Source organism: Trematomus bernacchii, unplaced genomic scaffold (assembly GCF_902827165.1).
Source record: "Trematomus bernacchii unplaced genomic scaffold, fTreBer1.1, whole genome shotgun sequence".
NCBI lineage: Eukaryota > Metazoa > Chordata > Actinopteri > Perciformes > Nototheniidae > Trematomus > Trematomus bernacchii.
The window spans coordinates 4,257,911-4,270,880 of record NW_022987685.1 but is presented as its reverse complement, the minus strand read 5'-3'; the positions used below and the strand labels follow the sequence as shown (position 1 = coordinate 4,270,880).

Genomic DNA, 12,970 nt, shown 5'->3' with positions numbered 1-12,970 from the left:
TCGGAGATACAAGCTGAACGAACGTTGGCGGCACCACAACTTGAAGCCCAAGCAGGATGATCATTTTCAGCCAAACAGCATCAGAGAAACACATTTTAACTGCTTTTTTCATTGTTTTTAATGGTTTAGTTAGAGGTAACATTTATTCTGGAGAGTAGGTGGGTAATGTTAAAAAAAAACTCCTGAACGTCTGAACCTGAAGTTATCCGAGAAAAAAGTTGAGCTAGCGTTTGCATGCAGAGAAATGCTCTGCTTTGTAACGTCAAACTGCTTTTATTCTCTGTTTTTACTGCTTATAACAATCTATGGATAATTCTGCTCTTGGTTGACCTCCCATGACCCCTCACATTCTGACTGAGAGACCCCTAGTGGCAGAAAATACATTCAAATGCACGCCAACAGTAACTGCCCTTTGTCACCATGGGCTATTCAGCATGTAGTCATTAGTCTTTGTTTTTGGCCATGCAGCGCCCAAATGCCAGGAGAGATGTTTTCTTTGTGAAGGCAGTAACAACATTTCTGACTTTCTGTTGTGATGCGAGAGCTGTAGCTGTGGCTGCCCTACAGCAACAGCTCAGCAAATGGATTTTAAACTATAAGAAAATAAACAAAGAAGAGCAAGGGGCCACACAAACTGTTTTCCCAGCGGCTGACCTTATTTGTGGGGCCTTCCGAAGAATTTATACTATAATCGTGCAGCCGAGAGGGACAGGCACATTTTACAGGACGGGGGGGATTTCACAACAGATTTCAGATGTTTGTATGACGGCAGACGGCGCAGTGTTTTCCCTGTGATGATGAACAGTTTTCTCCCTAAAGCTCCAGAGAGAGCAACAGGTCTGCTTATAAATCTACTTCACTGACCGTAAACGGTGGAGCAGCTTTCTCACACTTGCCGACAGTATCTAAGATTATTTTATTTTGAGGAATATGAATTACCTATAAAGGTCAACTGGGTTTTAGAGACTAAATAAGTGAGTCTACGCTGTCAATAAAGCACTCCTTTTTCTGAGTGCATTGATAGATTACATTCATGCATTGGTCATTCTGTTCAAGAAGACCATAACAAATATATACATACAGAAAGGAAGTTAATTGTATAGTGTTTTTATTTTATTTTAAATGCACTAGACTTAGACTTTTAAAAGAAACCAACCGATTTAAAACATAATTTCTCAATTTATTTTCAAAGCGATTCTATAAATGATACATACTTAAACTTTATCTGGCTACGCCTGGAGCGTGACAGTCAAAGTTTGAATAGTTTTTTACGATCTTGACTCTGTCATATGTAATTAATTTTGAGTGTTCTTTAGGAAACTGATTCTGCCTTCAGACATTTGATGAAATGTCTTCTATTTGTATCATCTCTGCATGCCATAATATGACTCATTACACACAGTATCGTTAAGTTAGGTACACTTTTTAATGGGGTGAATTTATTATAGACACTAAAGTAAACCACAGCAATTCCCTTCATTTTTTAAATCCTACAAAAATAAATGTGTCCCCCTGTTGCCTGGGATATCATTCCCATCTTCATAATTGCATCGTTTGAATACCTGCACTCGTCACAGGCCACTTCACTGTGGATTTATAGCGCTGCCTTATTAAAATGAAACCTCCTATTTCTTGTTCTACTCTACTTCCCATGTCTGCTCATTGAGCCCCATTTGTATTAGCTATTTGCATATTCTAACTGTTTTCTAAAGATTTATACTTCTGCTCTGGCTCCCAGAGGGAAGTGCTCGCTGAAATTCATCACTACTCATCCGGCCTCTAATAAAGTCTTAAATGCTGTTACAATAAAACCACATTTTGTGCACGGCAAGCTCAAGATCGCCAGTAATTCCTGCCACTCTCTATTGGCCACTGATGGCTTTTCTATGGCTCATTACGAGGGGGGCAGGAGGCGACTGAACAAGATGAATTCCCCCCAATTGTGTGCCTATGTGAGGGGAACGCTCCTTCAGCTGCTGTGCTCTGTTTTACTGCAGCTGACGGCTCGTCTCGACCTGTTGGAGGAGCGTCCCGGATTCGAGACTCCACCCGGCCTCGAAGACGATTTTCCAGCCTTCTCCCCGCAGAAGTCTGCCTCTTTCTCTCCTCCCAGTCTCAGAGGCCCGACTTTTAACTCCATACTGAGCCCCTCTGACCACTTCCTGGCACCACACGCTGACACAGAGGAACCAGAGCAGTGTTTAAACTCTGAAGCAGGGACCGGAGCATTAGACGAACCTGCAGAGACACCCATGTGTTTTGAAGATATTGGAGATATAAATATGATAAAGGTAAAAAATATGAGTCTGATTACAAACTATATATTATAATTACCAACTATTTTCATATTGTGCAGCCTCATTATAAACCACATATTTAAAAAATGTCACATAGGCGGTACTTAAGTCTGTATTAACTTGGCTTGGGAACCAAAAGGTCGCCAGGTCAAGTTCTGATTGGACCAAAATACAGAGTTTGTAGCTGAAGAGAAGAAGAAGAATCCACTTTGTTAACCTTCTAGGGGAAATTGTCATATAACACAGTGGTGCCAGAGCAAAAAGCCTACCATCTTTTTACAGCACCAGGGAGCAGTTGGGGGTTCAGTGCCTTGCTCACGGACACCTCTCCAGTGCCATGGAGGTGAACTGTCACCTCTATAGCTAATATCTTGGATATATAAAAAGCAATAATATGACCCTTACTCCAGCTTATGACAGCATTTTTGATTGTCCAATTACCCCTGTTTTACATGTTTGGAGAAAGAGAGCTGTAATCAAAGTATGTCTTATGTAAAACAAGTTAGAAAAAAGAAGGTGAGCAGTGAGTATTTCTGATAAATGTTCAAGGTTTATTATAAAATATGCTAAATCATCGTGCTTTGTCTTCTCTTAACGGATTTTCTTAAGGTAATCCACTCCCCAGTGGCTCTTTTCAAACATAAGACACTCATCCTTCAAAGCTTATTTATTTTCAATCAGCTGCACTTAGCTTTTCTCCGCTTTGTTTGAATCGGGCATAATACTTTCATTTACCTTCATGATTCACTTTTAAATGATCACCTTGAAGGATGAAGACGCTGCTGTGATAGCGGAGGACGCTGATGAAGAAGCGCTGACCTCGGGGAGCAGCTTTGAAAGGACGATCACAGTCGTGAAGGGCAACTCCAGCCTGGGTTTGTGTTGATTTCTTCACATTTTGATTTGTTATTATTTTATTTATTTTCGACTTATTCTTCATAGAAGTGTAAATGAGGTTGCATGACTGAAAGGAGGAATGGAATTGTCTTTTGTGTCATTTTTTCTTTTGAATGCCAGCTAAAAAAGCTAAAATGATAGAGAGATTTTTGTCTGTTTTTCACTCTGAAAGGATCCTTTCAGAGTATTTGCATTTCAAAACCCACCCATGGGGCTGCTGCTGGCTCGGAGCATGCTAAGTTTTAGCTTCTAAAACAAATAGGTGTTATGAAGATTTTCAGTGCCTAGTTTTGCTTTTTAGCCCCCTGTTTCTCTTTTATGCTCAATTCAACATTTCAACAAAATACATTTGGGTTTTGTTTTTATAATCTTTAAACCATGTGGAGTTCAACCAAAATCCACTTTTAAATGAAACACTGATGTTATGCTTATGTATGCTGAGTTATAAGGGAAGAGGTTCAAATTTCCACATACTCCATTGAAATTCAAATGTGTTAATACTGTGGGGTTTTGGACAATTTGCGGGGAAATGTGGAAATGAATAAAAAGACGTTATAAGTTATTCAAACATCTTCCTTAGGAGATACCTAGTTTTCGATCTATACTTTCAGTGATGGCGGAATTAAGTCAATTTCTGGTTAATTTAGATCCAAATCCAATTTCAGAGTGTAACAGTTTCTTCAAATCTACCTGAAGGGATGACTGTGAGCGCGATGAAGGCCAGTCTGGGGATGCTGATCCGCAGCATCATCCACGGCGGCTCCATCAGCCGGGACGGGCGTCTGGGGGTCGGGGATCTGATCCTGGCCATCAACGGAGAGCCCACCACTCACATGACCAACGCTCAGGCGCGAGCCATGTTGCGACGACACTCGCTCATTGGACCAGACCTGGGGTGAGACACATGAGACACACACACACACACACACACGTTACTGCAAAGGGGGTGTACGGCTGCACCACAAATGCAACAACAGGTAGAGGTTTTAGTCCCAATAAATACAAAAAGTCAGATCTCTGAAATGTTGTTATGTTTAATGTGAAGCTGCAACTATTAGTCACTCAAAAATAAAAAGTATCTCCAAGTATTTTGTGCATGAAGGTCAGAAAAATATTGCTTTAACCTTTTTCAGTTTTATATCATATTAGAGTAAATGTCTTTGGGTTTTGGACTGATAAAACAAGACATCTTAAGACTTCACCTTGGACTAGAATAAACAAAAAACTCAAAAATATTCACTGTTGCCTTTATATGTCTTTTCTACCTGCATCCCATCACAGCCCACTTTAAATTTGATTTTTAGCATTGATTTTAGAGACCGAACCATTAATTGCAATTACAGCATTTGGTAAACATATTTCCAAGCATCCATTCTCTACTGCAAACATGAATTTACTGAAATTCAGTGAGAAAGCACGAAGTCTAATGAAATATTATTTTTCTACTGAACAATGAATGGTGTGGAGATTCTTAGCATTTCTTTAGAATAACTCGAGAACCTGAAGAGAGATGCCTGTTATTTTCCTACAGAGCGAGGCACCTCATGGTCTAAACTCAATGACATTAGGATTGCATCATTGCCAAACAAAACATATGAATGTCTTATATGAGGCATCAAATATGTATTTAAACTATTTGATTTGATTTAGATTAATAATATTTAAAATATTTGTATTGGAATTGATGTTGCGTGTCTATTGTTTCTATTAACTGGGTAATGAAAAGAGGGTTTGTTGTTTGTCGCAGAAATGTTGCAGCTTAACTAATCCTAAGAACAAAATTAGGAACATTAATTCCTAGACGATATTCTACATTGGGACGAGGTGTGTCATAAATTGTGCTTGCTGAACTAAACCTGGCCGTTTGTTCACTCCGGTGCATAAATCCTTAAAATAATTAAATAAAATTAAAAGCTTCTTCACATTCTAGATCTGCTAGTGCACCTGAGGACGACCTGTGCCCGTTTTATGTGTGAGTATGCCTAACGTCCACGCTGGTGTCTCTCCACGCAGCCGCCATGTTTGTTTTGACTTCCACTCTCTTGATTTGCTGACGGCATTCATCGCAGTTAAAAGAGCTTTATCCAGACACTTAATGGTTGTCAAAAAATGACAACAGCATAGTCTTATTATGTAAGATGTCACTATAAATATCATTCAGATATGTTAAATCGCATTTAAGTTATTTTGTAAAGAAAATAGCATTAAAGTGTTTCTCAAAATAACTTTAAATCTGTGCACATCTTAACACATACACTATATAATAACTGGATAAACCTTGATTGACTGCATCTCTTGTCTTGCTGTATAACCTTTTCATATTTCTGTGACTAACATATTCACTAATGACCAGTCTGATTTCTTTTGTACCATTTATAACTCCCTGCCTAACCATTTCTCTCACTGCATGCTGTGATGTTTTCATCAACCTCCATTTCATCTTTCACTGGGAATCATCTTTCTCTCTGTCTGCGTGCATCATGTTTAAAAAGCAGATCAGCCCATCTGTTGACGATCTGTCAGCGTCCTTTAAATGTGTTAATGTGCCCTTCAGCATCAACTTCGCTCTGAATTGTTTGGAAGAAGAACTCTAAGTGGGTGTCAGATTTTGTCAGCTAGCTTTTGGTTCATTTCTTAACATGAATTAGTAAGCGGCTCATGAATTAATGATGGCTACACCCTGCAGATTTGTCTCACACAGTAGGTGACAGAAGACGTGATGTCTCAGACTTTATGAAGGTAAACATCTGTGTTCAACAGTCGGATCAGTGTTAGTGCTCTCTGGGGCTTATGGGGCGAGAGAAAGAAGTCTCTGAATATGAATAAAAAATTGGAAAAAAGCTCTTTAGCTCAATGAGAAAACTCTCGCCAGTTATTCTCTATTTTTGGTGAAATGTGAGTTGATAGTGATAAGGGGGATAAGTGCCACTAAGAAGGTTAATGGAGGGTGAAGACATTTGCTTTAGGAAATGTCTGACTCATTTGTGTGTGCTTGTGTTTGTGTTCATGTCTGTGTGTGTGTGTGTGTGTGTGTTTAGAATCACATATGTACCTGCAGAGTATCTGGAGGAGTACAAGGCCAGCCTAGAGCAGACTACAGAGGAAGTCTCCGATGAAATCCATGCAGTCCCAGCTCCAGATCCGAAGTATGTACTCATTCTGTGCACAACGACTTGTGTGACGTGCCAGTTACATTTATAGGTGCCCTGTTTGCTAGGCAGCAGTCTTCCTGTCAGTTTACATTTTGCTCATCAATGAACTCTTTGTGTTTACGCCACCAACTGCCGATCAGTCTTTGGTCCCTAGAGCTTTCATAAGCCCCTGTCAATAATGTGAATTTATGTTTTGTACCTTACTGTTTGTGTTCACCTTGGTATTTTTAGAGATATTCCTAACCTCCCTGAGCGGGAAGATGGAGAGGGAGAGGAGAGTGCCTCTTACAACAATTGGAACCAACCCAGGAAGTGAGTACACACTGTATTTAATCTAATAATATTTTGAACATTTCAAGGAGAGATATGGTTTTGAAAACTAACACAGTGGATCCACATATTGAATACACTCAATGCATTGCTGCTTGAACTACGTGGGATTTATTAAATGACCATTTCCCCCCAACATTGAGTATAAATATTAACAGGTTTTTGTCAGATTCAGTTCTCTTGCGGCTACCTCAAAGACTCCTGTTTTTTTCTGGTTAAAGAAAAGCCTACAGAGACCAAACTGTATTCCAGAAAGAATATTGAGTTTAAATATGGTGAATAGTCTGTCAAACTAAATCATAAAGAATACAAAATAGCAGTGTTCATATGAGTTAACTACAATGATGACATTTGTCATATGCATCAAAGAATCAAAGTGATGTTATTATAGACAAAATAAAGGGTATAACGTTTACAGTGACATATCAGTAGAAGAGTCACATTTAAGAAGTGTACAAATAAAAATGCATGTGTACCTTTCCTCAGAGTGGAGCTCTTCCGGGCGCCAGGCAAGTCTCTGGGTATCAGTATTGTCGGGGGCCGGGGGATGGGCAGTCGGCTGAGCAACGGAGAGGTGATGAGGGGCATCTTCATTAAACACATCCTGGAGGACAGTCCTGCGGGACAGAACGGGACCCTGAAGACTGGAGACAGGATCGTAGAGGTAAGGGAACAATACAGGTGGTAGAACAAGCAGACGTGAAGTTGTTATTTTGTGTAGTTACCTCCTATAGTGTTATTTTATTAAGGTGCAGTAATGTGAGAGAACTGAAAAGAGTTTAAAATCTTTAAAAAAGTAAGGATTCCCCAATATTTTCTGTGACAGGTGGATGGAGTAGATCTAAGAGATGCCAGTCACGAGGAGGCAGTGGAGGCTATCCGCAAGGGAGGAAACCCCGTCACCTTCTTGGTACAGAGTATCATCCACAGGCCCCGGGTGAGTCCAAATAATAGTCAAACTAACTACCTCATTCTCTAAAGGTCATTATCCTTTTCCATTTTCACCTCATGTAGCAGTTCATCTGCACAGGGCCCTTTCAAAAACCCGGTGTGTCAGGTTTGATTTTTGAAATATCCAATGAGAGCAACAACAAACCCTCTGTGTCATGTTAAATAAATTAGCAAGTTTTTAACCTCTAACTGCTACTCCTTTGTTGTTTGAAAGTGCCCTCAGGCTAGTCTCTGCAGCTGGTGTCAGATCTCTCAGAGTCAATCGCTTGCATTCAGATATAACGCTTTCCTTAGCATGGCTACTTATTAAGCCTTGTAGCAACTCATAATGTAATGTAACACATGCAGAGCAAGAATTCATGTTAATGGAGAACTAAACTCCACTACAGTGACTTTAAACAGATTTGAGGGAAAAAGCTTTACAACCCGCTGTATGCTAAATAGGGTTAGGCACTAAACAGCAGTCAGACAACAACAGTGGAGTGTTTAGCAGCTATTAGCTTCACTTAGCAGCCAGATGATATTTCCCTTTGGAGCTGGTGAAGACCAATAAAAGAGGAACACGGAGAGTGAATAGAGAGCTGCAGGGAGGACATTTTATGGTACTACCCTGAAGTTAGCATCTCCATGGTTCCCCAGGGTTGCCAACTCTCACGCATCTGGTGTGTGACACACGCTTTCACTCTCAATCTCACAGATCAGATTACCCAACAAAAATACTCTGGAGCCGCAAATGCCGACCCGTATTGCGCATGCGCAGATCTAAGATCCAGTAGAAATGATAAAAAAGTAAAAGTCTGCTGCTTATTGTTCTACTAGGCCAAAATAGAGTCAAAGAGTATATGAGAGTGAGAGTGTGTTAATTAATATATTTGGCAGTTTGGAGTAAGTCTGTAGATTTGTTTGTGTGTGTGTGTTTCATGTATAGGCCTCTCACGATAATTAATTTTGTTGGATACATTTTCCCGGAAATTATTGCGATAAACGATAATATTGTCGGCACCGTTGTATGACCATTTTAGACCACTGACATAATGATAATATATAATAATAATTCAAGTACATCCTTTCAAACTGCTAGTCACATCCTCATGTAAATGGCAATTTATCGAGGTCAGAAAAGTTATCGAGTTCATTTTTATTTATCGTACGATAAGTCAATTAATTGCTTATCGTGACAGGCACACAATAAAACAGTGGAAACAAACATGTTTGACTTTCATTAGTGAATGAAACTGTGTGCCCTTTATAGTCTGTGTCCATTATTGTGTATTTGTATATATTGTATATATATCCTATATGCTAAGGTCCCGCTGCTGACACGATAGCAGTCATTTCGTGCGCATATGTGTAATTAAACCGAACCCATGATATCAAAATCTCACTCCAGCCAGGTACCCAAAGTTGGCAACCCTGGGTTCCCACCAGGGTTGCCAACTCTCACGCATCTGGCGTGTGACACACGCTTTCACTCTCAATCTCACGCTCTCACGCTGCCCAAACTATTCTCACGCCAAAAACAAGAATACGAAGACAAGAAACGGTTTTGAAAACTTTTGTCACGTAGTGATCGTCTTCTCAATAGAACATCTTTGATAATGTCTTCTGGCCAATCAGAATCACGATAACGGCGTGGTGTTGTTGCAGGAAGTCCCGACGGAGAATACTTTTGCGGTAGTACATCTCTATACATCGATACAACATTACGTGTTGATAGAAATCTACACGTAATGAAATAAGACCCCACGGTTTGATGATTGATAGGTGTGTGGGCTGTCTTTCATTTGGACACACAGAACAATGGGGGCTATCCACCCTTATCCACAATGTAAAGTAATTCACAGCCTCTTCCCTCTTCTCTCTGTGAGGAGCAGCAGGTTCAGCTTTCAGAACAAAGTCACACAAAACTAAAATTAATTAATTTGTTTAAATATGTCGTGTAGTAATAGATTTATTTATTTTTCTTCTCAAGAGAGTACCAGAATGTGTATTTTATGTTAGTATTTAAAAAAGAATCCCCCCAGACCCCCCTGCAGGGGTTGGGTCTTCAGCATGTCAACTCTTTCACCTGTGGGGAAATTGCAGGATTGGCTCCAGGTCGCCCTTTTTATTTACTACAAGACAAATGTGCCTTTTTATTTCATACAGTTCAATTTGGATTGAGAGAGACAGGGAAATAATCTAAACCTCACGCGTGGCGTTTCACTATCGGGGGGAGCGTGTATGTAATTACATTGCAAATACTGACTTGAGCCCCACCACTGTATGGGTTAGCCCTACCATAGATTACCCAACACAAATACTCTGGAGCCGCAACTGCGGACCCGTATTGCGCATGCGCAGATCTAAGATCCAGTAGAAATGATAAAAAAGTAAAAGTCTGCTGCTTATTGTTCTACTATGCCAAAATAGAGACAAAGAGTATATGAGAGTGAGAGTGTGTTAATTAATATATTTGGCAGTTTGGAGTAAGTCTGTAGATTTGTTTGTGTGTGTGTGTTTCATGTATAGGCCACTCACGATAATTATTAGTTATCGAGTTCATTTTTATTTATCGTACGATAAGTCAATTAATTGTTTATCGCAACAGGCACACAATAAAACAGTGGAAACAAACATGTTTGACTTTCATTAGTGAATGAAACTGTGTGCCCTTTATAGTCTGTGTCCATTATTGTGTATTTGTATATATTGTATATATATCCTATATATATATGCTAAGGTCCCGCTGCTGACACGATAGCAGTCATTTCGTGTGCATAAGTGCAATTAAACCGAATTAAACCCATGATATCAAAATCTCACTCCAGCCAGGTACCCAAAGTTGGCAACCCTGGTTCCCACACATTTGTGCACACATCGGATTAGCATTTTTTTACTTTTAAAGTGAAGAGCTAACATTGGGCTATAAAGTAACTGAGTCCACATTACCTCCGCTAAGCTAAAGCTGCTACAATAAACCTGCTAACGTTAAGGCACTAAGCTAAATGCTAATTAAAGCAGCAAATGCTACGTGGGATGACGTTTAATGAACACAACTTTAAATAAAGTTAGCCTCCAACAGTACAAAGAGTAAACCTTAAAACATTGGTTTAACATTTAGGTAAAATCACTTAGTTTTGACTACTCTAAATTACATCAAGTTTTGTGATCTTTAGGCTAACGTTAGCCATTTTCTGGTTCCATTCTGTATGCTGGGTCAAGCTAACCTTCTGCCTGCTGTAGCCACCCATATGGGGATTAATTACTTTAAAGACGTTAAAACCTTTTGTCAATAGTTCACATATCATGTTTGACTACATTATGAGTTGCATTTATGTCCCTCCGCCCTGCTTTCTCAGCCTGTGTCAGTATATAACCCAGCTTGCATGCCACATCGCACATGTCAGGTAATCCTTCCTCTCCATCACACTTCATCTTCATCCCTTCTGCCTCCACACTGTTAGCAAATGTTCTCTCGAACTGCATATTTGACTCGATGTGTGTTTTGACAGAAATAAAGACAGACTAAGAATTGGAGTTTCCTTCCGGGAGAAAAAGAAGCAGGGCTTTTATTTTAATATCCAGACATCCTATTCTGTTTTCTATCACAGGGTAATCTAATGGTAACAATGAGATAACCCACAATGCTGTTTTTAATCAAAAGGGGGGGAAATATATTGTGTCACAGCACAATAGAAAGTCAAAACCTGTGTGTAATGCTGACATTCAGACTAGAATCCTAATGCAATTTCCCCATGGGGGTTATTGAAATGTCCCCTTATCAAGAAACTCCTCAAGTAAGCAATAGAAAAGCAAATAAAGAAATCATTCCTACTGTGTGGCTCTGCGGCTGTCAAAATGTGCTCAAGACTGCAAGACTTTCAATTTACTTTAAAGTCACTGATATTGAGTTGCAGCTCCATTGAAATTCATCACAATGGACTGAACAGTGTGAGAAATATTATATTGATTGGGCGATACCTCTAAGTGCTGTAGGCAGGCCATAATGCCGTTTTTTAAATGCAGCCACCTGCAGAGAATAAAGCATATCCATGCTGTCTGCCTTTAAGTTTTAAATCCTTCTCTTGTAAGCAGTGAATAATCTCAGGGTAGCCTCGAGAAGTCTTTCAAACATTCGGTTAAAGTATTTCAGAGAAAGAGGCTTTGCTGTGATTTTCGTTTTGATGTAGAGGAATGGCTGTCCTGAAGGAAGTAGCTTGCTTTAATGGTGACTCATTTAAATAAAACCTGAGGTTCCCCACAAACTCGCCTTTTCCTTCCTCCTGGATGGCCTCTGATTCAATTTTGTCAGAAAAGCTCAGCCTTCATGTTAAATATCCGTCATGTTGTCAGCTTGTTGGTCCTGTGTGTTGCTTTTAGAGGCCGCTGCTGCCCTTTCTGCAGCTCAGTAGCCACCGCGGGTTGAGTGCTTGCTGCACTAACCAAACCTGCTTAGCCCCTGCCCCCCCTCAGGTTAGAAGCCCCCTCCCCATGTCTGTCTGTCTGCTTATGTGTGTCCCCTGTACTGCTTTACACTGTGTGTTAACTATGCGCTGCATGAGGACAATGAAGCAGAGCATGCATGCGTTTGTGCTGAGTCCTGGGTTAAACATTACAAATTATTTGGAATGCAGGTTTACTAGGGCTGCACGATATGAGAAAAATATGCAATATCTTTGAATGTTGCAATAACTATATTACTTGGGATACATTTCAAATTTGAACAGCACCAATAAAAAAAAGAATGATACTTTCATTTTAAAGTGCACTTTTCTACTGAAATGTGATTTTATTCTCTCCTCCGAGCACATGTTGCCTCTCTTCCTCTGCTGCAGCCCTTTTGTTGCAGCACACAGTTAAATCATAGCACAGGCTTTTACTATAAGTGCATTTTATCTTTCCTCCTGTCCTCAGCTTCCAATGCCCACTTTCTAACAATTATCCCTCAAACATTGTCCCAAGTGTCTCACTGCCGATGCAAAGGAGACAACTTGATAAGACAGGCAGCACTCAACACAAACACAATTATGTGAAGAACTGTAAACTGCAGTATTTTTTTTTCAAAACGCCAGACTTTCTTGCAAAACCTTTTAAGCTCCATCAGTGAGGATAAAGGGTCACGATTGGACCGACATGTGATGCTGCTGCAGAAGCTTCTCCACTCAACACATCAATGTTTGGCTGTTGTCTAAGAAATGTCTGTTTTTCTTCAGTAGCCCCAATATAAACAGATGGTTTTTCATGATGCAGCATATGGTCATTCAGAACACTTTGTATGAACTGATTAATATTAATATGATTAAAATGTGATACAGTAGGGCATATAGGGTCGGTAATATATCAATTCATCATCATCTTTGC

General features: G+C 39.9%; 1 protein-coding gene across 6 annotated transcripts in view; it reads left to right on the top strand.

The window, feature by feature from the left end:
• LOC117487888 (multiple PDZ domain protein) overlaps positions 1-12,970 on the top strand; it is a 49,380-nt gene that overhangs the window by 18,159 nt on the left and 18,251 nt on the right. For 5 of the 6 annotated variants that reach the window (XM_034136642.1, XM_034136641.1, XM_034136640.1 and 2 more), the window contains 8 exons: positions 1,998-2,291; positions 3,067-3,172; positions 3,891-4,089; positions 5,125-5,166; positions 6,233-6,340; positions 6,578-6,658; positions 7,163-7,340; positions 7,503-7,613. In XM_034136642.1, the coding sequence (XP_033992533.1) occupies positions 1,998-2,291; positions 3,067-3,172; positions 3,891-4,089; positions 5,125-5,166; positions 6,233-6,340; positions 6,578-6,658; positions 7,163-7,340; positions 7,503-7,613 (1,119 nt within the window). The remainder of the gene's footprint in view (positions 1-1,997; positions 2,292-3,066; positions 3,173-3,890; positions 4,090-5,124; positions 5,167-6,232; positions 6,341-6,577; positions 6,659-7,162; positions 7,341-7,502; positions 7,614-12,970) is intronic. The other variant, XM_034136639.1, reaches the window with a different exon arrangement.